The following is a 25,891-nucleotide window of genomic DNA, read 5'->3' as shown; positions in this document are numbered from 1 at the left end:
TATAGTCTAATGCATCACATTTTTGTGAGCAGTTCTAAAATAGAAATATTATAAATGATCCAGAGATCTTTTTATCCTTTGACTCGTGATGCACCAACACAGAATACAGTATTTTGTCGCCTTTCATTCCTAACCAAAACCAAAATAGCAAATGTCAGGAGAAGAGCAAGGAAAATAACTGAAGACACACAGGGATGGATTAAAGACAGAAGAGACCAAATACCGTCCTGAAACCGGTCGCTGAATGTGCATTGATTTCAGTGGCACCAAGGTTACATTTCTAGAAGTATTTTGGGATTGTTTAGTTCTGAAGTCCTTCCTCATATGGAAGTCCCACTCAGCACTGTGGGAGGTGGTGGTGATAGGAAGGCATATATTCGTGTATGCATATGATTGTATGACCCATGCAATCTTAGCCCTGGCTAAATTGAGTAAATTTTGTAACCTAGAAACATTATAATTAAGACTTAAAAAAATATTATGAAAATGGCAACAGATGCCGTTCTTTTTTAAGGTTTCAAAATAATAGAAATAAAATTGGAAATAGGCAAATGGATTAGAAAACAACTCTTCCATGAATTAGAACTGCTAAGCATGCACTACGCAGCCAGAAATTTGTCAGGTGGATAACATCATCCCTCTTATCTCCCTGTGAGGTTGTGACTTCAAAGACTGTAAGACTTTGTGGGCAGACATCACATCTTCCTGTGTGTTTCTGAACAACTTGAACCAATGAAGTCATGATTCTGCACAGCTGCCACGATCAGGTTTTTTTTTTCTTGGCGGTGGCTTTACAATTTATTACTTTTGAAGCCAGAGGAACAATTCACAGGAGTTATTTGTGAGTGTGCTTGTTCCCACCTTGGCTAACTCAGCAGGGACAGAGCCTGGGAGGTGGCCAATGCTTTCCAGCTGGGATGGCAGAGGCTGCTTTGGACAGCATGCAGAGGAGCCAATACCCGGCTTCCTCATGGGTTATGTAAGGATTTGTAGTAGCTTTCCCCTCGATGGGAGAAAATAGGAACAAGATGGGATTTTAGGAGCTGTGTTAATAATGAATGACAGAATGGTGGTTAATAGATGTCTATCTCTAATTCCATTATACTACAAGCGCAGGGGAAACTTCATTTTATGCAGGATTCTCATTTTTGCAGAGCTGTAATGCAGCGTGCAGTTAAAATTAGGCTGTCTGGTTAATTGTCAGTGTGCAGTGAGAATCGCTTCAGTGCAGGATTAGACATGCCTCTGCAGGGGAGCTTTGCAGAAGGGCCCAGGAAGGGACAGCAGCTCCACTGGGGCCCCTTGGAAGAAACCCCCCCCAGGAGAGGGGTGCCTGTGGGGAGGGGAGGTGTGGGGGTGGATCCTCCCTACCTGCTCACATGTAGTGGGACCACCCGAGGCACCTGTCCCTGGAATATCCCTAGGCTGTCCTGTGTGACAGCAGCAGGAGAAGCTCTCCTTGTGCAGTGATGCTCTCCTGAGCTTGGCCAGGTTAAGGGATGAGCAGGAATATCCCCATAGCCTCTCAGCACCAAGACAGTACAGTTATCAGGAGCCGGGACCCACAGGCCTTCTCATACCTACAGGATGTATTCTGTACAGAGAAATGATCTCAACAAGGTGGAAGCACTCTAGAGCGTTCGAAAGAAAGCTGGAAGAAGTCCCTGGGGACCACCTTTTTCTCATCTCTTCCCTGTTATCCTTTTACTGCCTCCTTCCTTGTGTCAGAAATTTGTCTCTCAAAAATCCCCCGCTGAGGAAAGCAGGTTTGCAAAGGGAGAAAGGAAGGAAGAGTGAGTTATGTTTGCCATAAGCCTCTCTTCTTCCAGATCAGAGCCATATAGCATATGCCAGAATGGCAAGTCAAGCTTTTGAGGACTTTCCATAGGACCCCAACCAGCTTTTATTTAAGAACAGTTAAAGTGTTTATTTGGAAGGACTACAAAGCTTTCTTTAGGATCCATTAATGAAGCTTAACTGTCCAATCTGAATGTGAGCACTGACATGGAATCTCAGCTGAGAGCTCCAAATTCCCAACCACTGACTAACCTAGCAGCTGTGCTGAACACCAGCACCATCTTATCCTGCTGGGAAGGAGGAGGAAGGGGGCAGAGATGTTAGATACATGCTGGCCAGATTCCCTCTGTAGTCAGTGGGAGCTTTGCTTGTGTACGAGCAGCGTGCCCAGATGTAAAAATGAAGGAGACAGGGTGCTAGGAAAATATTTTCCATGCACTGTGTGTGTGCAGAGCGGCCTGTGACGTCTAATGAGTGCAGGAGGCAGGAACTATTACAACATAACTCTCAGATACTCTGCTCCAGTGTCTATGCAGCTTTCTGTGCAGCTCCGAGCAGGGTTTTCCCTTTGCATCTACTTGCAGAAAATAAATTTACAAAGTTGCCTGAAGATGTGAAAAGATTTCTACTTAGCTTTGAAGAAATGGCTCACCAGTTTGGGTGCCTGGAATGTGAGGCAGTACTCGGCTGCCTGAGGAGATGCTTTTGAAAATCTACCTGGATGCTCACCTGTCTGCATGTGCACTTGGTATCTTTGTAAAGCTGATCTTTTCCACCACCTTATCTGCTGTTCTGTTTTGACCTCCAGGTACCTGCCTTGGCCTCTGTTACCTAAAACATGGAGCCCTTCTGTTATGGAGAGGCACATTACGCTTTACTTTATTAAGATGGGTGTCTAAGGCAAGGTGTGATGTGAAACAAGCCACCTTCTCGTAAGATTTCAAAGCCCACGCAGCAGTTTTATTACGTTTGATCTTTTTAGACAGAACTACATTATTTAAGAAATTAGTATTTAGAAAACATGAATATAATTAAACCCAGCCAGTACAAACTGCTAGTAACTGGGATCATCATAGCTTTGCTAAAGTTTGTGAACAGACAGAATGTGCAGTTAGCTGATTTTGCCTGCAGCACACAAGTGCTCTTCCCTTCTCCCCTGGCCACCTACATCAAGATCTACAATGAGATCAGATATTTAGTATGAGATGGATGCTGATGAGGCAAGATAGTCATAGGTTCTTGTATTTGTAAACAGTGTTCATCACAGGCCTCCAGGAATGGCTAGGTTTGAGTAAATGCTGAGCCTTCCACAGACAGTTCCTGAATGTTCATTGCATTCATGTGCCACATATAGTCCAGAGAAATCTTGTTTTCTGCAGGGTTTCACTTAACATTCATGTACCACAATCCTAGTACTAGCACTTGCCCAAGTGTAATAGTGTAAGGATTATGTAAGTCAGTGCTTATATTAAGATGTCACTTAGACGTACCGTTTGGTGTCCAATATATATGTTTATAGTAATCATCATTAGTACAGGTCTAAGATGAATTAGGATGACAAATTTTGTGATGTAAACTTTTGACAGAATGGCGGTGTGAATCTAAATTTTTGCAAGGCTAGGATACAGTTAGCAAATAAAAGCAGTGTACACAATTATAAGAGAGGCAGCACCATTTGTTGCCTGACTATACTCGGGATTGCTTTAATATACCATTCACTTGTTAATGATGCTATCAATTATTTTACTGTAAATTAGCTATTGTGAGCTTGAGATCTTTTTGCAGTGTCTGTCATTAGGTTACAGGAGTATATATCAGACTCCCATCTCTTTTTACATCCATAACCATAACGTATGGCTTTTATTAGAAAATGTTAAGTGTCTTTTAATGTCTTCTTAATGGACAGTGTGTGCATGTGTTGATGATGAAAGCCATCTTCCTTCATACAAAATATTAATGCGTAGAGCCTGTGTCTCCATAGATACAAGTTAAGGAATGATATTTAACCTATGAAATATTCAGTATATACATTAAGTTCAGAATTTGTATTTTCTATAGTTAATCCTTTAGGGAAGGAACGAGTTAAAGGTAAATCAGGGCTTGAATTCTACTGGGTATGCATATATAACTGTGAATAAATGATATGGCAACCACTGAAAAAGAAATCTGCCTATAAAATGACTGTTTCTAAATGGAAATACCCCATCCCCACAGTGAATTAGGAAATGGTATTTATATCCTCCTAGGATTCCAGCCTGTAGATCACAAAGAAAGACTCATTATCAGTTATATATTTTGCCCTCCAAACTAAAATACTGGAATGCTTCCAAGAAAAAGGGTGTTTTAGTCTCCGTAGCCTTTTCATTGGAGCAGCTTTACCCATTTAGCCTTTGGATCATACCACAACATCTTGGACAAGAATGCTGCTTTGACCCGAGATCTATTTACTAACAGATTCCTGGTCACCAGAGATCTGCTCTTCAAATTAATGCCTGCTAATGTTGGGCTTGATTAAAGGAAGTTAATGAAGCCATTTGAAGGATGCCCTCCAGCCTTCCCTCTCTGTTTCCATGTTCCCTTGGCAGAAATCGGGGATTTGAAAGCTGCAATTCAACAACATCATCCTTTCATGTTGTGGTAAATATTTCATTATTCCTTTACCCTCCATGCTGTTTAAAAGAATTCATTTAAAATATTCACTTCTTTGTTCAAGGAGGAAACCTCCAAAGGGTATGCAAACAAGAACGTTTAGAAATGCACCAAGATGTAAGTGCAGGCTCTGCTCCAGCTTTCCCCATTCATTCAGGCTGCAGACCTGGCGGCTCCCTGACGGAGATCTCTGCTCAGCCCAGCAGCCTCCAGCAGCAGTTGTGCCCCCCCATTCATGCCCAGCCAGCTTTCCTGTCTCTGTGCCCTGTGTTTCCACTTCTTTCCTCCATCCATCCTGTTTGCTCCTTAATCTGCTGACTCCTTTGATCTTCCTCAGGAACAATGTTTATCCACCCTCACTGAAGCACGAACCATCACCATGGAGGGCCAGCAGCAATTTTATACCTCCATAAAGGTACGTTTAGGAGAGAAGTGACACCTGTCCTTTCTGAAGGCACTGTCCTCCACCTATCCCTCCTGCTTACCAGGACAGATGCCTTGGGGGTTAATCCTGCTCTCGTTCTCTGAACTTAATCTTTTCTTTACCTTTGACTACACATGCAGAATCAGGCCCTAGTCAATGTCACCATCCCCATATGTAAAAGCACCAAGGCACTCCTTAGAGGAGTTGGATGCCTATTCAGGGCCATCTTTATTGCCATCTATGTGGTGAATCACACCAGTGTGCATTCCCTTTCCAAAACTGCCAGCACCAGGAGGGAGAGGTTGGCCTTTGGTAGCCAGGTGAGAAGCCTCTCAGACAGTGTCCCTTCACCATGAATGAACCCTCTCCTCTGATTAATACTTTGCATTTCCCTCAAGGGAAACGACAGAGTGGGGAGATAAGTGAGCAACTGAATTATCCATTCTCGGAGAAGCAGGATCATAAATATTTAACATGATACGTATGAGAAAAGAGAAGGGAACAGACAGCCTCTCCAGTCCAAGCTAAGCAGCTCTCCAAGCTCCCTGTTTCTATGATCTCTCTTCCATCTCGTATAGAGAGAGCAGTTAGCTCTTAAGAGGACTGGAGTAGATGCCTGTCTGCTGGGGCATAGCTGACAGTGGAAACCTGTGTATGGAGGGAAATACCTGGTGTAACGGAGATCTCCTTTCTCCCACAGGAGTGTCTGGCCTATGAATGGGACCTGCCCCAGGCTGTGTGTTACTAGGAGCCCGTTGGAGAACAAGGGTCTCAGAAGCTCACACGTGAGTACATGAGCTCATGCCACGGTGTCCACTTGGGCCCCACACATGGGACTTTCCTGAGACCGTGGCCTGCATCCCCAGGCCCTGTGCACAGTTGTTGGGATACCTGCTCTACTCTGCCTGTGGCACTAAGCTCGGTGCCACTGGGCAGAAGTGGGAGCGAGGGGGGAAGCGTTTTGTGAGGGTGCTGGTTGCATAGCTTACCCTTGCATATCTGGAGGAGTAGGGGTCCTCAAAGAGTGCCCAGATGCGGGGCTGCCACCGTCTCCAGAAGCCCCCAGACCTGCCATCCGGGGAGTCACTGAGCGCGAGGCGTTTTGTCATCTCCAGCTCCTCTTCGCCATCGCCAGAGTCTCCGGTGCCATCTATGTCTCCGTCCTCGGCGCTGCTATCCAGGGGCGCCCCACCAAAGCTGTCCAGAGCCTCTTCGGCGTCGCGGTGCTGCCGGTAGGTCATCCAGCAGCAGGGCTCCACGTCGGTCTCATCGATGCCCCAGAAGGCCAGCTCCTCCTCGTACAGGGGCCCGCACACGTCGGCGGGGCAGTGCAGCTTGCCAGTACGGTAGTAATTCAGGATGTGGGCAAAGACGCCCGGGTGCCGGTCAAAGAAAAACTCATCCGTGCGGGGGTCATAGTCGAAGTGGCTGTGGGCATCGGGCTCGGCGATCCAGGCCAGCCGCGTGCCGGGCAGGGTGCGCAGGGTGCTGCGGTAAGTCTGGTGCCTAGTCCCTCCCACGTTGATCACGATGCGGTCGCTCTCGTCGCCCTGGCCCATCTCGTCTCTTATCAGGCATGTCGCAGCCTCATCCAAGCGAGCACGGAGGGCGGCGAGCCCGCGAGGGGACGGCTGCTCGGCGGCAGGCGCTGCGAAGCCGAGCCCCGCTCTGGGTCAGGGCCCCGCTCCCGCTCGGCGCCCGCGGCCGGGGGCTGCCGGGGCCGCGCCGCCGTCGGCTCGGTCAGGGGCGCGGGGGCCGCGGAGGCTGCGGCCGCGGCGGTGGGGCGGGAAGGGGCGGCGGGGACATGCTCCGGGAGCTGCGGAGGCTGGGGAGCGGGGACGGGGCGGAGGGGGAGGTCCCTGCCGGTTGGATGTGGCCAAGACACCCAGGAGGGAGGGAGGGGAAAAAAAAGAAATACTAAGGAAAAAAGAAAAATCGCGGCAGCGGCGGCGGTGCCCTCCGGCGCTCGGCCGTGGGGCTGCGGGGTCGGAGCCGGCGGCAGCCGGGGGCGGCGGGGCTGCGCCCGCCCCTCCTGGCGGGGGCGGAGGGGCCCCGCTGGTGCTGAACGGACAGCGCCGCGCCGCCGCTTCCTCCTCCTGCGCTCCTCGCCTCGCCGAGCGCGCTGCCTGGCCGGGCTCGGGGCCGGTGCGGGCGGCGGGGACCCGCGACGCTGCCGCCGCTCCTCCCGCTGCCGCCGCCGCTCTCCGGCGGCTCGGTGCAGCCCGCCCGCCCGCTCGCGCAGGCGCGCCGTTCCCGCCCGCCGCCGCGCGCCGGGTCCTAATGCCGGCCGCGCCCCGAGGGCGCCGCGCCCGCCCCCCCCCCGCGGCGAGAGTCCGGAGCTGCCCGCCAGCGGGAGCGGTGCCCCCCTGCCCCCGTCTCAGAGCCCGCACGAGTGGTGGCTCCGGCGGCGCTGGGGTGAATCTCCGCTGCTCTCCTTCGGACAGAGCGGCAAAACGCCCCGTCTGCCCTGGTGTACGTGTCCCGTGTAGTGTGCAGGGAAGGGAGACGGGCATGGCAGCAGCTGGGGTGCGGAGGGTTAGGGTTGCAGGAGCTGTGGCAGGATGCACCGGCGAGGCCTGAATGCCTGCTTCCCCTGCATGAATGGCAACAGGTTGGTTATAAGGCTGGCGGGACAGAAGGAAAGCCAGAGGAGCTGGATGTTTTTTGTCTGCCTGAACTGTGGGAAAAGAGAGCACGGAAATCTTAAGCGTGGTGAAATTAAGGAACGTGAGCAGTGCTGTACTGCAGCCACCCTCAGCTGCAGAGCCTCCAGGAAGAGCAGCAAGGCAGCAGCTGAGCGCCGGGGTTGAACATGGAAGACTGAGGTACAGGGAGGGGTCTGAGAAGCCCAGCACAGAAAGGCCATCCAAAGTCCTTGAGAGTTGGCAGAAGGAAAGCATAGAATGAGAGGAGAGCGGTGAGCTCGAGCCTGAAATTTGGAAAGGGAAAGGAAATGAAGATTATAGTTTGTTGGTAAAATGATGGTAATTGTTTTGTAGTCCCACTCGCCTATTGTTTCTGATGGTGATGGATCCAGGAGCCAAGGGGAAGCAGTGCAGGGCAGGTTCTGAGGGCCATGGGGGTTAATCCAGAAGAGATTTGATGTCCTCTCCCAGCCCGTTTGTCTTGCCTTCCATGACCCATATCAGCATTTCCTCTGTAGGAACATCAGTGTTGAGCTGTCAGGCGGCGGTGAGGATGAAAGGAGCCCCTTGCGGCTTCTGGCATTCCATCTTCCTCTCTGGCCTGGGCATTGGCAGGAACATGCTGCAGGACCTCAGAAGAACCTGAAAGCGTGCGTTAAGAAATTGGAAGTTTGCTCAAAGGCGGTTTTCATGGGCTCAGGTGGGGAGGCCACGCTTAAGTGGCCTGCAAGGTTTCTTTGAAGATACAAAGGCTGCAATTGATGAAGGAGAGTTGGCAGCTGCAGATGAGCTGGGTATTTCAAAAAGAGAGTGAGAAGGCTCCAAATTAGAGATCTGTGGGTGAGGGGAAGCAAAAGGATTGGAGAAGGAAACCGTCTTAAAAATATACATTGGAAAAATAAGTTTGTGTTTATACATTATTTTCATGGGGAAAATGAAAGATAGCATCATTTCCAAGGCTTATATTGCAGTTTGGGAGGTGAAGTATCAGAAAATAAAATCTTTATTAAACAAGGAACATAGGAGACAGTTACAGCATATTGACAAAAAAACTTTGCTGCCAGGAGCCTGCCTGGTAGCAATATAAAATTCTGGTTTTGTTTAACAAAATATTTTTTCATGGATCTAGAGGTTTGGACTACAACAGATAGAAGAAACCAAATCATTTTCAAAGATTGTCAAATTTAGGGACAAAACATTTTCCACAGAGGCTCGTTCAATACCAAGCTGCATCATGGCACTCCTGCCCCTCTCACCCCACTGAACCATAATGGTGCTACAACCATTCCTTGCTCTGTCTCATTCTACCAGCCTCCACCTGCTGGGATGCTGAAGGATCTCCCTTAACTCTGCAGTGTTTTTCAGGGCTGTAATGAGGTTCTGTAAGCCAATGTGTACACGAGATGAACATATGTACATATTTGTCACAGTCAGGCATTCAGCTTTTTCAGTTTCAATAGCAGTGGCTCCTCTTCTGTGCTTTCAGGCTTGTGTTACAGATGATGCACTCGCTTGTGGAAACAGCAGTGCCCATATAGCTCCACTGACTTCAGTTAAAGAATGAATGAAAAAGTTTGGGTTCCATGTCAACCACCTGAAAAAAGTCCTCACTGTGCATCCCTGTTGGGTGTTTTCTCTACTCAGGAAAAAGAAGTTGTGCAGGGAGGACTTTATAGGAAGGTAGATGTGCATGTCCAGGAATCACCTTATTTTTCTCTGCTAGTTCTCGTCAGATTTAAGTTAAATTAGCAGTTAAGCTTACTAAGATTTACTTGCTAAAAAGGAATGAAAACAGTTTTAAGAGCGCTGGGAGACTTGTGTGGGAGGCACGGATTTGGTAGATTGAGCAAGGAGATCACAGTCTGGAAAAGGATTCTGGTAAAACAGCAGCAGGAGGAGGTAATGTTATCATAAATTCCCAAATGATGTTGGCCTCAGAATTGTGTTTTATTTCCCTAGCTGGTACTGGCGACAGATTTTGATGGTCATCTGCCTTGAGCTGTGGCTAACCAAAGCCTGGTGTGAGTAGGAGAAAAACAGCTGTAGAGTTCAGGAAGACTTTTCAATGTGAGAAGCTGGAGCTGTACAGCTACTGTTCAGGAGAGAATATACGTGCTTTTGAGCAGCCTCATTAAAGTCACTGGGAGTGCTTACAACCTTAGCTGTTCATCTGAATCAACGCTTTTAGTGGTGACAGTGGAAATACTGCTTTGAGCCATAGATCTGTTTTATTTTTCAAACTCCTATGCAAAAGATCATCTGTCCTCTTACTAATTTTATCCTTTGTGTTAGGTCACCCTGCTGCCTCCTGTGTTGTGATGACACAGGCAGAGGAAGTCTTTCTTTCGCCTCTGTCTCTGGAGTCCTGGCATCACCTTTGCTGACCTATGCTTCAGCATCCCCAGGGTAACAGGATACAATGAAAGGTAGGTTGTCTTCCAGAACGAAGTCCCTACCTAATAATTCAGCTGAGAATTTCAGTGATTTCTAATCATATCTCCAAAGGAGTTTAAGGAGTTTTCTTTTCAATGGATGGGGGGGATGACTGAGCATTTATTCCCTAATATTTCTATATTTAGTAAGTACTCACCTTTGAGCAAAATTATAGCTTTGTTTTCTTTTCATTATGGAAGATGGATTGATAGATCAAAATTTTAGAGTGCTGTGTAGGCACAAGAAACACACAGGGAAGCTTTGCTTTATGCTTTGGTACTTTCCTAGTATAACAGTGTCTCATTTTGCATACCTGAAAGTACCTGAGGTACTTAACAAGGACATACCAACAGTGGTGATAAGTAATAAAACACTCACTCCTTAAATTTAAGCCTGCCATTCTGAGTTCATCAACCAGTTTGTACTCAAAGACACAGCTTGTTATAAAAACTTGTTGACCAACTCTAAGAAAAGCGACAATATAAAGAGGGAAAAGAGACGTTTATAAAACCTATGACTTTACGTACAACTATGAATACATCTGGAGAGCACATTTAAAATGTTTTAAGGCCAAGGGAAGCTGAGAGGGAGAGATTTATTTCTGAGAGTTATAATCTCAAAACAAAAAGCAGCCAGAGTTGGAGCACCGATTTTGCAATTGTCGATTGCTATAACTCAGTCTGTGCTGTCTTGTACTAAATTCATGACAATTCAACAGTATTCCAATGCAGTTCTTTATCAGTTCTAGATTACATCATGCTGTGAATCGCTGTCTGTTAATATTGATCTTTGTAAATCATTTGGAATCAAATGGAAAGCTGTGATGCACTTCAACATGCAATGTACTCACTCTGTCCTTGAAACTGATTTAAAAACAAACAAAGCTGCACTTGCAAAGATGATATTACTTTTCTGCAAGGTGAGATTTACCCCTTTGGACTGTCAATAGTTGGATGAAAGCCTTCCATCGAAAAAATGAGAATGAGGGAGAAAATAATTTGTTGTTGCTTGATGTTGACTGAGGGAGACATAGAGGTGCCGCATGCCTGAAGGGCTCACATCACAGTCACAAAGCCTGATACAAAAGAAGTCATCCCGCTTTTAGTGAGATACTCACAGAAATAGAAGCTAGACAGATTGAATGCTAGCTCCTGCGCACTTACCTGGCTAGGTTTGGGAATTTTCTTTCCCCTTTCTTCACAGAAGCACAGAATTATAGGGGTTGGAAGGAATCTCAGGAGATCATTTAGTCCAAACCCCTCTGCTAATGGTTCCCTACAATAGGTTGTATAGGGAAGCATCCAGAGGAATTTTGAGTATCTCCAGAGACAGAATCTCCACAACAATCTCTCTGGGCAGCTTGTTCCAGTGCTTTGGAGGTTATTTTCATATAGTTATCTAAATTTTGCTTAAATATGTACTTCATTTTTATCCATGTTCTTCAAATATTGCTTGGCTTTGCTATGAGCTGAGAAATATTTGTTGGGCTGCACCTGCTGACTGCATTTTGTTCTCCATCCATTTGTACTGGGCTGCATTTGATTGCGAGTGAAGGTTGTTTTAAGAATCCCTTTAGGATCCTTAACAAAGAGTGCCAGTGTAGAAATATCAGTATTGAACAGATGCATATCAAACTGCGAGACAAATGAAAGTTGTTCTGGGGGAAAAAAAAGAAAGAAAGTAATATCATGTTATGTTAGAGATCATCACAGGTCTTTACTCATTCTGTTAACTCAGTGGAACTCCCACCTGCAATGATCTGATTTTACTGAAAGTTCTTGGGAGGTGGAACTGAGTAAATAGGTTTGAGATTGTGCACACAAGGCAAGGTGGCAGGAATGTTCTGCTGCTTCCTGAAGACCTGTGATGGTGTCCAGACTGTCTTTCTCATAGGGAGAGAGAAGAGCAATGAACACTGCAAATGGCTATTATCTGCCTTAGAGCCAGCACCTGCCTGAAAGCAGCACATAGCTGGACTGGGCCAGGCACTGTGCTTCTCTTGGAGCATGTGTTATCCTCAAATGATTTTCAAGATATACTTTACCCAAGACCATAGTAAAAGTGTCAGGATTTATCTTAAATGAACATTCCCTAACAGAAATCATCCTCAAGAAATTATGGAGCGAAATCACAGCAAAAATCTGCTTTTGGTAACTGAAATAAGGCATATAGCTTTGCTAATGTGATGCTTTGTTCTATGAAGGGTATAGATTTCTCTCCGTCTTTCTGTTGCTGATCCAGCAAAACAAGCAGCTGGTGATGAGGAAAAGTCGACTTACAATATTGGAAGATTCGTGTCAGCGCATAACAAAAATATGCTTATAGAAGCTGCTAAATATGTGTTACTAGGAGCTGAGCGCAGGAATCCTGAAGGCTCTAAATCTGCATGTTCAAAAGAGTAAATGCATGCACGTATAGCTGAACTGTGTAGCTCCTACCACGTGCTATCACTACACCACTTCCAAAAGTGGCTAGTGATTTGGCTTTGCTTTATTTGTAGTTCATCTGTTCTGGGGAGTCTTCTGAGGTCCTTGACTTTCTGAGATTGACCTAATCAACTTCTTTTTTTTTCTTTTGAAAATGAAAGTCTGCTAATGCTGGGTGACGTTTTTAAAATCTCAGCCAGCTTACAGGTGCATGAACTTAGCAACAGGCACAAACCCATCACACAGACTATTTACAGAATACAGAACAGGAGGCACTGGTCTTTTCTTGAGCAAAGTGTGCGGTTCTCAGTGCCTCAAGTACATCCTTTTCATTTGACCACATACATGCAAAAATTAGGGTCTCTTTCTAATGGAAGAGGATAGAACATGCTGCATTATGCACAAAACACATGATTGCCCAACAGCTGACTATTTCTCTAATACATCAAAATAATTAGAACATTTCTTTCTCTGTTTTTAAATTGAAATGAGAGGTTTACTTTTGTTGAATGATTCACTTTTCACAACTGTTATTATTTCTCAAGCTTACACTGAGTCTGCAGCAGCAACTGAAATGTTCTCAGACAAACAAGAAGGAAAATAGCCTGTAAATCTTTATTGGTATAAATGGTTCATAAAGCTGGGTGTTGAAAGGTAAGCGTAGTTGAAATAAATCTGAGCAGTGCTGACTCCAACGTTTAAAGCATTGGTTAAATCTGTTGATTAACCCAGCTCCTCAATTTTTGACATGAATCAATAATTCTGAGATGTCTCTGCTTTTCTCTGGCTTTGTAATTATTTATGTGAACAGTGCCATGAAGTATGATGTTTAATCCTGTTGAAGTAATTCTTACATGCTGCATATGGTTGTAGTTCAATAATTGGCACTAAGGGTAAAATGGACTGTGTATCTTTTGTAAGTAAACAGGATTTATACAATACAAGTGTGAGTAAATGGAAAGCAGAATCCACATTCTGATACAAATCTCCAGCTGTTGGACATGCAGATTCCCTGATTTTTGTTTGTTTTTGAACCTGTGGCTCAGCACTACCAGCAGTCTATTGTTCTAGTGAGAGCTAGATCAGAGCTAATAGTGCCAGGGTGTGCCGTAGCTTTGTGCTCCAGGGAACAGGAAGATGCTCTACCCATAGTTTTCTGGATGTGGGAAAAAGCCTTCTCTAGGAATCGCAGTGCAGAAGGGCCATACTGGCCCAGCAGATAGTGGCTGATATTCCTGCAAGTTTTTCAGCAGGTCTGTATTTAAATGGTTGGCTTACTAAGCACAGTGCTATGCTTGTTCCTAAGACACCGCTTGTTTAGTCATTGTTTACTCATGGACTGATTCATGGGTGGATTCTGCCAGGCTTTGCAGATGTACTCCCCGCCTGTAGGTATCCTTGAAGTAAAGGGTTGGGGAATAAGAGGGAAGCAAAGAAATATCATGGTGGCACACGGTGCTCAGAGTTGGCCAACAAGAATTCAGAAGTGGGTCCTCCTATTTTAGGCTCCATTTTCATGGAGAACTGGACCTTTCTGTGCTTTTAGGATGGATGTCTGTCCTGCAACAGAGCCTGCAGGAGCGTACTTATTGGCTTTTCTATGAAGGGATGAGAGAAAAGGGGTATCCAGTTTGCAAATCCATAAGGGCCAGTCTTCTGCGAAATTTTTCAGCCTGTAATTAAAAATGGAACATATTTCTACAGGTTATTTTAAAATTGTTCTCCAGCTTACAGACATCCAGCCTATTTAAAACATAGAGAAAAATATTGCTTCCTAAAAATAATTTCAAAATGTTTTAGTCTTTTATTTGCTTTATTATGTTAATCCCCTTAAGATCCCTTCAGCAGATTAAGAGATCTCCATGCAGAAGTACTCAGTGGTGCTGTGCTTCTGTAGCTCAGTTTGACCATCGCATAAAGCAAGCAGAGGAATACATCCTGAAAAGAACAGTGCATCCCAGAAAAGGTGGTGTGGGAATTCAATGAAATTACTGTCCATTCTCCTGAGTGTATGTTTATACAGTTGTTAGCAGGTGTATTTGTCTATATGTACAAAAATGTGTATAATACTCTTTGGGACAAAACTTGGATGAGTGCATTTGGATTGCTAATGGCTTCTTTTTCAGCTTCATTTCCACATTATGTTACATCTCTTATCCTACTGATTATTTCCCCCCCATCCTCACTAAGTCTGAGTGAGAACTGTAGAATGTGTCTAATTTTTTGAGAGGTATTTTGAAGTAGTTTGAAAGGAAAAATGTTTAGATATAAAGGCTTTCATTTTTTGCCACACAGTGAAAGTCCAAGAGGTTTGAAGAGCATTTAATCCAGTTGGAAATCAGGCTATGGATGGTATATCAAATATGAATTAAAACTTTCAATGTTGAAAATATAAAGCTAATTACCTTGGCTTAAAAAAAAAAAAGAAAAGTACAGTCTTTTAATTCACTCCAGCTAATAAACAGTCCATAGACAGCAAGTTAACAAGCACATAAGTAGTCATAGGAAAACTTAACAGATGAGTCCTACGTACCTAGACATCTGCTCAGCCAACCAAGATTTCCAAAAGATCAGCTGTGTGTCTGGAAACGTAACTACTGGTGTCTAAAACAGAAAATAGGGAAGCAGAAGTTGGTTTTTTGTTGTTGTTGTTGTTGGGTTTGTTGTGTTTTTATTTTCATATTGTATGCTGTACCAGAAGAAAAAAAAAGGAGGCAAAATCCAACCAACCAACCAACCAACCAACCAACCAACAAATTGTAGTAGTGGTGGTCAAGAATTGCTTGAAAGGCACATGCCTTAAGTCACAACAAAGCAAAGATATGTCAAAGTTATTTTGCTTTAGCTACAAAACATACATGCAGGAACACTACATACCTAGGAGGTGTGAGGGTTAAACGAACAGATCAATCTGTCTATCCAATAACTTGCATTTAAAAGAGGGAGCATTATATTCATTTCTGAGACACAGGTTTCTTTTTCATCACTGATGTGCAGCAGAACTCTGAATTCTGGCTGCAAAAAGATGCCAGAGAGCAGATGAGGCAAAATGACAGATTCAGGTAAAACACGAGCAGGCGGCTCACAACAAGCAATGCAGTGCGTGCCAGTCCTGCTCTTCCCTGGAGATGGGGCAGAACTGCCTCAGAAAGAACAGATGGAAACAGCTGCCAACAGATGAACACTGGAAAAGATTCAAGCCACAGTACTTGCTGCAACTCGGGAGTTAGAGGCCTGAGCTTACCGTGACAAGTATTAAGATTTTGAACCAGACAGCTGTCGGTCAATCCTTAGATATGAGACCAGAAAAAGCTGTTGTAGAATGAAAGCCGTCTCCAGGACATTCTCTGGTATCTTTGTAATTCCAGTATGAAAAAGTCAAGTACGTCTCTAACCACAGTGCTCCAGAACAAATTTGTCAAATTCCTTCATGCTCCTAGACAAAACAGGTCTGAGCTGTTGGGTCTGTAAAGTCTTGCTTACACTTCTGCGTGGAGAGCTCAGGTGGGTTGCATTTAACTAATAGGAGCTTGCAATTTTTTAATCCTGATGTCTTTCTTACAGAAGAGGATACCAAGAGAGATGTTGGAAAATTGAGCCCTGATGACCCTTCTCAGAACTTGAACCAAACAGTGCTTTCAGTAGAACAGCGTCTTCCTCTTTTGTGCCCAGGATGAAGTCAAAGCCACCCACAGAAGGCCTGTAATGCTTATAAGTGAGTTTTGCCTGGACGGAAGCAAGCCACCAGAGCTTATTTCTCAGAGAAGTCCTACGGTAAGAGGCTTCTTTAAGCTGTGGTTGTACATAGTACTAAAATTAAAAGAACACTGCTAATGTATTTTTTGTGAATATGCTTGTGCCATAATTCATTCACTCAAAACAGTGGTTTCTCTTGACCTTGAGATAAGATTTAACAGGTGGCAAAAAGATAAATTTAGGAAATTCAGTGACGTAATGCTGATAATTTTATGTTGTCTTGCATATTTTCTAGCACACCATGAAGAATAAATAAATTGCAGAAGCTGAAGTGTCCTTGGCAAACAAACAAACAAAATAGCACCCTGTGATATTTTTACCTTTGCTTCTCCTCACCAAACACACTGCTCACTCCCACAGAGCTTGAAATATTATGCATGTTAATTTATTTCTTCCAGAGTTGCCCTGGCTGTTGGATTTAACCTCTCTCTTGGGAGTACTTCTAAACCAAATGGCTGACTCCATCTCTAGCTTTGTTAATTAGGCACATTACTTTGTTGCTTTTTTCACATTGTTTAATGTAATTGGCAATTGTGCAGCTTTTTAAAGCTATATTTGGGCCTACGTTTTGTACAGCTGGCTCTGATCTGCAAGCTATTTCAAGTGTTTAGTTTTCTAGAAGGCCGCCTTCAGAGTGTAGAACATCTGTGCTAAGTACATCCCATGCTTCCTTTCCAAAATGAAGGAAATGACTGGTGTGACACATGTTCTGCCCTGTGTACATTTGTATTTCTATGGCATTACGCTTGTAATGGGAGCATTGAATGTTCTGTTTGAGGAAGAGAACTTCATCTACAAGCTGCTGTGATAATGTTTGCCTATGCTATAGTCTTTGTCCCAACAACCTTTATACAACTCATGGGGATATGTTACCATATAGACATAAAAGCCTGTGATTTTTCACATGCAAGTGAATCTTGCAAGCTGTGAATTCCTACAGGTAAGGGTACAAAAGTTATGTCAACTGCCAAGAAAGACTGATGGAGTTACACTAGACAGACATTCAGCTCATTAATTTCAGTTGTCTTGGCATGAGACGATATTCTGTACCTGAATTGAAGAAGTATATATAAAAAATTTAGGAAAAAAAAAGATGAATGCATTGGAGAAATGGTCTCTCCTTTTTTATACAAATGCTGCCCTCCAGTGGTCTGGAAAAAAAAAAACCACACCAAACAACAACCGATAAACACAGTGCTTATTGATGGAAGTAATGTAATTTCTGCTCACGTTGTAGCAAGTAGAAAAAAAATGTACTTCTCAGTATCACTTGGATTGTCTAGGCTCCAGCCTCGGGAAACCCACACGTGGCATAAGGCAAGGTGAAGGCAGTTGTAACAACAGGGTATTGCTTTACCAGTATAGGCCTACTAGCTCTCTTCTGTGAATGATCAACTGAAAATAAATTCTTTCTCATTAATGGCAGCATCGTAATGCTCTGCCACTCAGTGACAGTCAAAACTGCTGACTTCAAATAGAACCACATTGAGGAAATAGTTAGGAGTTGAATGAACAGGTTTCAGAGGGCATTTGTTCCCATATGTGATGGATTTTCTGAACGAAAGCAGCCTGGCTGGCAGTCAGTCAGACGCAGTACAGCACTCAGCAGCTGTAAGTCAACCAAGGGGACCATTCTGTCCTCCCAGAATATGAATCCTGATGAGCCACATGTAAAGCACAAGTCATTCAGATTTATCTTTCAGTTATGGCAAGCAGTATTACGATTGTTTTAGTAAAGCATCAATGTGAAGGAATGTTGCATGCCCAAAATGTAAGGTAGATGATCCCTAGGTGCGTTGCCTCTACACTTCCCTGCATGGCTTGAAATATTCTTTCCAAACGTGTGAGACCATTTCTCAGCGCGTCCTGTTCTACACCTGCATTTTAGGTGGAGGTGACTGCATGCCAGGAAGATTCACACCCTGCTGAAGGACTCCTCCACCAGAGAATCTGCAATCCTTCTGCCATCTCCTGCTCTTGTGCATGTGCTTTCTGTTATGTAAACAGTCTCCCCCAGCACTTCTAACATCTCAACTGCACAGCAAGTTCAAACCTTTTCTCTTTCCTTTTGTCTTCTTTTTCACATAAATAAACCAAATGAAAATAGGCTGCTTTTCCCAAATTTGTGCATTAATAGACAAAAACCTAGCTATTCCTTCAATTTTTCACTCTCTCTCCTTGGAAGCCTCTTTGGTAATGAAACGCTTGACTTTTCCAACATGTTTTTCCTGGTGTATGGGGCTCCAGGTGCTGAATGAAGGCTGTGACTGTTTTTGCTGTTTCCCCACCTACCGATTACCTGAAAAGATAAGAAAACAGAGTGTTGAACTCACCAAAAAGGATTTCGGAAATAGCTGCAATTTGAAAGCTGTCCAGCAGATGCTGCTGTTGGACAAAGAAAACCAAACGGCTCAAGGTCAGTTTAAGTGGGTTGGGGAGAACCCGTGTTTCAGAGGGCTTTTGCAGTTCCAGGTTGTTATTCAGCACCTCAGATCTGGTTCATAGAGACTGGGAGACCCATCTCACAACCATGTGCTTGCAACATTAGGTGACTGTGCTGAGCCCCACAACTCTGAATAATTCAATCTGATTCCAAGCAAAAAATAAATAAATACAAAAAACAAAAACAAAAGCAAAAACAGAGCACCAAACCCACTGCCTTTACAGCCTCCCTCCCTCTCTCTGATGAAGTGGGTTATTGGTTGTCAGTTTTTAATGCATTTTCATATAAATAATGGAAAGCTTCACTTCACATGCAGCATCTTCCTTCCTGTTGATGAATATAGGATTACTTGTTGAGTCTTATCTGATGTTGTTAAGACCCACGTGGAAGATAAGTTAGTGATGTTTTAGAAACAAATGTGAGCTTAGTGTCCTGCCAACTGTATTATTGGGAAGACCCTGAGGTTTTTTGTAACTCTGTGGTTATAGGGTAGATCAGCATTCATTAACTTATATTGTTCAGATGTTATTCAGAAGTGTCTACGTATGTGAAAGATATATTTCTGGGTCTTGCCCATAGGGATGTCTCTAGATTCCTTCTGCTGGCTCAGATAGCTTTATGTCAGACATTGCTAACTCCTGGTGAGACCTTGGTGGGAAAAGGTAAAGGAGGCACTTTTGTGTGACACTATGGCTCATTTGTCCTGTTAGCCCTGAATCTCAGCTATTAACTGTCAAACCACAAGTTTCTACTCAACAACATTCACAGGTGTACGACAGGCTCTGCACAGGCCATTGAGGGAAGGTCTTGGCTGTGGAAGAGATTTACAGGAATGTGCATGATTCGAAGGTTCACCTTTGGATGATGTTCTTCTGGAGATGTTAATACCAATTCTATGAGCAGAATACGCCAGCTCTCCTCTTTGCAATATTTGACCCTTTGAAATATCTCTGCAAAATGCAATCTGTAAAATGAAAACTCTTTTCCCTTCCACATTCAGCAATGCCTATCATGTCTTTGAAATAACAAGTCATTCTAAAAGAGCAGCACTGATAGAAGGCAATTGCTCACTTTGTATTTGTTTAACAGTGTTGGATACAGGGGATAAAATATTTTAATATTTTTTCACGTTCAGAACAGCTGCTTTCCTTTAATTATTAGTTTGCTGACTTTCCCTTGGAGGTGGCCTTCCATAGGAAATGCCAGACAGCTCTAAAACCTTCACTGAAAAGTTTTCCACCCACGTTCCGTCTGGCCCTGTCCTGTCTTGTCAAATCAGCTTGGATAAATGAGGACTCAGGTTTGCAGAGTCCTCAGTTCTCCACAAGCTCTGCATGTCAGTACAGTTGTCCAGATTCAGTTCTTTTTGGTCTTTCCCATCCTGCAGTACATTGATTCAGAATTATACTATAAGTTGATGACTTCAGAGTATTGGTGCGTGTAGCGCACGCTTGTGTGTTCCTGTAGGTCAAACTAGACTGCAGTCTGTCTTGCAGGATGATCCCTACATGATCCCAACTGGGATGATAATGGATCCCGATTAAGGAAGCAACATTTGCAAATGTTGGGTCAGCCTTGTGCCCGTTCTCTGCTCTGCTTGTATCCCTTGTCACTGCCGAAACAAAGCTCTGAATCCAAATGCTTCCACGTTGGCAGGGCTGTATTAGCAATGTGCCGTCCCCTTGATGCATAGAGTAACTTTGGGCATTTATTTCAAATATATCACTTTAGAAACAGACGGGAAAAAATGCACGCATTTTCTTTACTTAAGTTGAAAAATAAATACAGCTGTAATCTAAAGGTATGTTTATCAGCACTGATGCCCCTTGGCCTTACTCCAGTGGATTTCTCTCACTGACATCAGTGGGAAAAAAATGGGCCCTGCACAGTAAATCTAGGAATATTTTTTTCTTCTTTATCCATCCACCTATTTTGGGATGTGCTAAATGCTTGCTCTCTGTTGTAACATTAACATCAGTATGTGGAAACTTGGGTTGCTAAAATAAATCAGTGAAATGCAATATACATGACTTCACATAGAACTGCATGTACATTGTTGAGCACAAGCACTCTGTGTCCACTGTGCCATGCCAGCTGGACCCAGGGTGCTTCCTATTGTACCCCATGGGGTCCCAGAGTGAGGCAGGGGTGAGCTTTGTGCTAAGAGTCTTCTTAGTTGGATCTTCTTAGTTCCTGATTCTGGAGAATATTTCTTGATTGCCATTACTGTGCCCGTATGTTTGAATTCATAACACTTTCACCAGCCTCAGAGCACAGGGATGCCAAGGTCTGTAGTACTTCTCAATAGCATCTTTTGCATATGGGCCTGACTGTTCGCTGGAGGCAATGGAATTATCATCTATATGGGAAGCTTTGATCTGTGGGGATCTGACTGTGTTTCTTTAGTTTTTAGTGAGTTAATGACACTGCCTCCAATCAGACTAAAGTGGGACTTTTTTCTGATCTTAGCAGTTGCTCCTGATTCATGCTTGTATGAATTAGAACACTGAAATTCATTTAATTCTTATTTTAAGGGGAAAAAACGAATGTAAATAAGGGGAATAAAAAGGAAAAAGCTGAACATTTACAAGCTGGACTGTGTTTTCTGCCCACAGCGAAGCCAACAGGAGACTCTTACAAAGCTGGATGTTGGTTAAGGTGCCGAGGGGGCAGCCCTGCCCCAGCCTCTCTGACCAGCCAAGCCCGGCGTGCCCACACAGCAGCCCTGTGTCCTCTGTGCCCTCATTCGTCATCCACTGTGGTCACCGCCGCATGCACAAGGGAGCTCATGAGTTGTTCCTTTCTTCTTCCTGTTGAAGAGGTACAAGCTGCACAAATTCCTTCAGTAATAATCACCTAAGGGAGAATACAGTGACTGATCTTGTCATCAAACGCTCAGAGCCGATGATGGTATCTGTTATTTGTTTGGCTGTTCTTTTCTCTGTGAAGTTTAAACAAGAGTCATAAGTCACAGGGATATGACAAGGAGCAGGTTGTTGTGTGTGGGCTCCAGCAACTGGCTGTTCTTGTCCAAATGTACAGATACACCCTGATACTTGCTTATCAACGACAATCTGCTCAGAGCTTCATGTTTTTCAGTTTTGTGGCAAGCTTGCAAGGTTACATATATACACTGAATGAAACATACCCCACCGGTTATTTTTAGAGAGGCTCTAAACAAGAAGCAAATCCCTGGAGCAGTGCTGCCAGAGATGCTTAAAGTTCAAATCCAAATTAAAACTGCCAATCTTGGGCTTAAATTCCAACCTGAACTTGAGGAAAACTGTGATCTGTACCTTGAACTTTGTGACAGAAAGCGACTTCTAAGTGTTTTCTAATGCCTGAGTGTGTATGGATATGGTAAAGTCACTTAAAATTAGATATTACATGGAAAATTTGAATATTTGGGAATGTAGTACCTGATCTTGCAAAATATTGTTGTAAGGCTTTAATTCATGGCAGCTGCAATGGAATCTGGAGAGTTTAATTTATTAGGACTCCCACTTCTATTACAGCTTTGTAAGCTCTCATCATGTAATTGTGAGGTAAATATGCTTATTTACCTCACAGACCTTCTTCGTGAGGAGCACTGATGTGTTAAGACTTGGTTTAGAAATCACTAGGTTACCACAGGAAGAAAGTCAACCCCTTTTCAGCAATGTCTTTGCACAAATTAACTGAAAGTAGTGCAGCTGAAGCAGGTACTTGATTTCTTTGCTGAATCAGAGCCTGTATCTTCTTCCTGCCAAGGCAGCGATCTTAACATCGTTCCTAAATGCACCAGTAACTCTAGAAGCTCTAATGAAAGTCAAGATAATGCCACAGATTTTATAAATAAGGGTCTTTATTTAGAATACTGTTGAAAACATTCTTGGCAATCACATCGTATAAATATATAAAGTTAAAGTTTGGCACAACAAACCAAGCAACATTAAATATATATATTCTTAATTTTTCCTATGTTTGTTTTGTTTTTAATTTTAGCTTTCGGTTTTTTTTTCTTTCCCTTTTTCTTCTTTTTTGTTTTCTTTTTTCCTTTTTTCTTTTTTCTTTTTCTTTCTTTTTTTTTTTCTTTTTCTGCAAAGCAACTCTTATTTACAATTATACAAAAAGTTTTATAAAAAATGGTCCACAACCTTATTTTGGCCAGAACAGGGGTAATAAGAAGAAGGATCTGTCACGCCACTGCTGTTGTAGATTTCTTTTTTCCTCTGTATTCAAGAGCCAGGTTCCTATTCTCCAAAGCCCAAATTAAACATTGGCCATTTCCCCGTATACGCTTTTATCTCTAGACATATTAAATAACTTTAGTTTAGCAACCAATAAATAACTAAGTGTATTCTGTAGTAGTACAGGTTTGAAAACTTATAGAAGGAATTTTGCATGATATTTTAAAACTGAAACAAGTCTTGAAATCCTTTCTGTTTTAGAAGGCAGGTCTTGGAGCTTGGCTGAACGGAGCTATTTGTTCTCGGCGCAGTCCGGCTGGACCTGCCTTTATAGCACTTGGTAAATTGGATTGTTGCTGCTGCTGCTGTCCTGGGGAAGCGGGGTACAGTTGGTGGGGGAAGGAATCTGGGCTCCACTGTCATTCAGGCTTGCTCCTTCCTGGGGGGAACAGGGACTCCCTTCAGCAACAGCTTCAGCTGGAGGCAGTATTGGACATGTGGAGTTGTCTGTGGAAATCCTCTCCACAATGCTTGAGAGGCAGTCGAGGCTGGAAACAACGGAACTCTTCCCATGCTTTGGGTCTAAAAACAAAGACGAATGTGATACATTTATCCACTGTGTACTTAAATTGTAAGATGTAGTTCTTTCATAAAACCCCAGCAAGCAGCTGATGTATGAGTCTGAGAGCATGCAAAAAATCAGAGGAAATGAGTATGAGTGAAGGATGCCAGCTGTCAGGAAAGGAATTGTAATCTGTGAAACAGAGGAGAGACCCAAGTGAAACACGCTGCTATTCAGGGAGGGTGGATCCAAGGCTTCATTTCAGTCTTCAGAAAGGGAATGGAAGATTGGAATTACGTCAGGCATCTCTCCAGTTTGGATTAATGATACCTGGTTAGAACGGGCTTCACGCAAAATGGGGTTAAGACTAAAAATCAGTTGCAGAGAGGGATGTATACCTAGATGCTCTATTTGCAAAACAGGAAATGTAGCTCTAACATATGCCCTATACTTGCAAATACATTTACATGAAATCCAGTGCTTCTGCCAGCATCAGCAACTCACTGGCTGGACAGGCAGGCTCTTTCTCCAGCCTGGCTAATTGACTGGGACGGAGAAAGCCATGGGGAGGCCACGGCAATGGCTTCCCCCATCCTCCATGCTTCAGACAGCCATATTCTCAACAGCAGATACTCACCATTTGGTGATTCCGTGTAGTAGCTGCTGTCGTAGCTGTTTCTTCTGCGAGAGCTGCAAGGCGGCCCGCTGTACTCCATCTGAAAAGGAGAATAATCTGAGTGAGGCTGGGGGACTGCCTTTTCCACAGGGCCTAGGAACCATCTGATTTTGTATTTCAGTGGCTAATCTGTGCCATCGCTCTCAGCCGAAATGCTGTCAAGTTTGTGTTGTAGAATGAAGCAGACAGAATTAACTTGCTTAAAAAAGGAATGGATTTACGCTAGAATATTTATGTGTCACCATCGTTATGACTCACGCTGTGGTTTTACCAGAGATCAGGTTTTCCAGCAGTCTCATGTACGCCTTTGGTCAGTTTAGAAAAGGCAACTCAAGAGAAGAAGGAATTATTTTGATCTAACTTTGGAAGACTTTCCCAAGCATGAGTTCCTCTGAGAAAGCCACTACTCTACCTTCAGATTTCTTTCAGTTTCTCTTCCTACTCTGATTTTGTAAAGAAAAAAATGCTAAACCCTGACCAATATATTTGTGGTCAATATGTGAATCTAGAATGAAAAGTCTCTCTTTTGAAGAGGGGACATTTGTAACTCTTTCCCATCTGTCAACTATTTCACAGTCCCAAGTACTCAGCTCAGTGATTATTATCCCCACTGGAAAACAGAAAAAAATCCCAGAAGTGCCCTTATGGTCCCATTCTGGGCAGCAGTCCTGCAGCCACCCTTGTCCTCTCCCCATCTTTTTTCTGCTACCAGTAAATGTCTGCAGAGGGATCAAGTGAGAGGAAAGCTGGCCTTCTTTTTAAGGGTCAAGGAAAACAACTCCTGTTACTTGGGCCATCCTCTTGTTATCCTGATGAATGACAGGAAACAAACCCTAGACTTGATCGGTTGCCCTGCGCGTTTTCCCCTGCAATTCCCACACCCAAGGGGACCTGCCTCACCGCTGTCCTTCGAGGAACAGACAGCAGAGCATGAAATCAGAGGTGCCCAGGGGCCATGTGCTCCCAGGCAACCTCCCACAGAGCTCTCTGGCACACAGGGACTGCCTAATCTTCCTCCCAGAAATCTAACAGATTTCCCTTCTCTTCCCAGAGACCTGGCGTGTGGTGACCCTGCCTCCCTCTGCTGTTGGACTACAAGGAGGAAGGACCTCATCTCCTGCCCAGGGCACTCACCATGCCATCGGAGCAGTTGGAGCGAGGGCTGGAGGCATCTGACTCCCCGCTGTAGTGCTCCAGCACCGGGTAGTACGCATCCTCCTGCTCGCGCAGCAGGGCCTGCAGGCTCTCGATGTAGCGGATGGCGTTGCGCAGGATCTCCACCTTGGGCAGGCGCTGGTTGGGGTTGGTGGAGGTGCAGCGCTTGAGGGTCTCGAAGGCCTCGTTGACCTTGCTGAGTCGCCGCCGCTCCCTCATGGTGGCGGCTTTGCGGCGGTCGGCATTGGTGGTCTTCCTCTTGCAGGCCTTGCACGCCCACAGCAGGCAGCGGCCGGCCTGGTGGTGCCCGCTGGGTGCCCGCACGTGCTCCTCCTCATGCGGGTGCCCATGGTGGTGCCCGTGGTGGTGTGGATGCTCCTCGGGCTTCAGCAGCCCACCCACGTGCACCAGCCGGGGGTCCAGGTCCTCGAAGAAGTGCATGTCCGACGTGTTGAAGCACGGGTCATCATAGAAGTCGTCGGCGGCCGCGAAGGAGCAGAGGGAACCCTCCGTCATCTCCATGGGGCCCAGTAAGTCCATGGGGGCGATCGGAAGCGGGGCGGGACAGTGGTCGGGGGGCACGAGGGGGTCCCGAGGCGGCTGTGCGAGGCGGGCACGGAGTGGGGCCGTCGCACCCTGAGCCAGGCCACAGGCGCGGATCGCTGCCGCCGCCGCCGCCGCCGCCGCCACCACCACCACCACCGCCGACCCCTCTCCAACCGCGCCGCCCCGGGAGCGCCGCTCGGGGCCGTATTT

At 44.7% G+C, this 25,891-nt stretch overlaps 3 protein-coding genes across 7 annotated transcripts in view; 1 reads left to right on the top strand and 2 right to left on the bottom strand.

Annotated features, from left to right (window-relative positions):
• The window catches only part of KCNC1 (potassium voltage-gated channel subfamily C member 1), a 115,854-nt gene extending 108,755 nt beyond the window's left edge, over window positions 1–7,099 (bottom strand). For 2 of the 3 annotated variants that reach the window (XM_085224253.1, XM_085224256.1), the window contains exon 1: window positions 5,860–7,099. In XM_085224253.1, coding sequence (XP_085080379.1) covers window positions 5,860–6,429 — 570 coding nt within the window. In that variant the 5' untranslated portion in view covers window positions 6,430–7,099. The remainder of the gene's footprint in view (window positions 1–5,859) is intronic. The other variant, XM_085224254.1, reaches the window with a different exon arrangement.
• TPH1 (tryptophan hydroxylase 1) overlaps window positions 1–22,651 on the top strand; it is a 267,702-nt gene extending 245,051 nt beyond the window's left edge. For 2 of the 3 annotated variants that reach the window (XM_085224252.1, XM_085224249.1), the window contains 8 exons: window positions 4,252–4,434; window positions 4,784–4,861; window positions 5,571–5,655; window positions 5,986–6,363; window positions 9,808–9,941; window positions 15,939–16,148; window positions 18,378–18,546; window positions 21,189–22,651. The gene's annotated coding sequence lies outside the window, so the exon portion shown is untranslated. The remainder of the gene's footprint in view (window positions 1–4,251; window positions 4,435–4,783; window positions 4,862–5,570; window positions 5,656–5,985; window positions 6,364–9,807; window positions 9,942–15,938; window positions 16,149–18,377; window positions 18,547–21,188) is intronic. The other variant, XM_085224250.1, reaches the window with a different exon arrangement.
• Window positions 22,646–25,775, bottom strand: MYOD1 (myogenic differentiation 1). Its single transcript, NM_001303171.1, is given in 3 exon segments — window positions 22,646–23,324; window positions 23,942–24,020; window positions 25,115–25,775. Coding segments are annotated over 3 exon segments (894 nt in total). The 5' UTR covers window positions 25,676–25,775; the 3' UTR covers window positions 22,646–23,070.
• Between the last annotated feature and the right edge of the window lie 116 nt (window positions 25,776–25,891).

Source organism: Meleagris gallopavo, chromosome 5 (assembly GCF_905368555.1).
Source record: "Meleagris gallopavo chromosome 5, MGAL_WU_HG_1.1, whole genome shotgun sequence".
Taxonomy (NCBI): domain Eukaryota; kingdom Metazoa; phylum Chordata; class Aves; order Galliformes; family Phasianidae; genus Meleagris; species Meleagris gallopavo.
The sequence above is the reverse complement of the archived record's forward strand: the minus strand, read 5'-3'. Positions and strand labels throughout refer to the sequence as shown.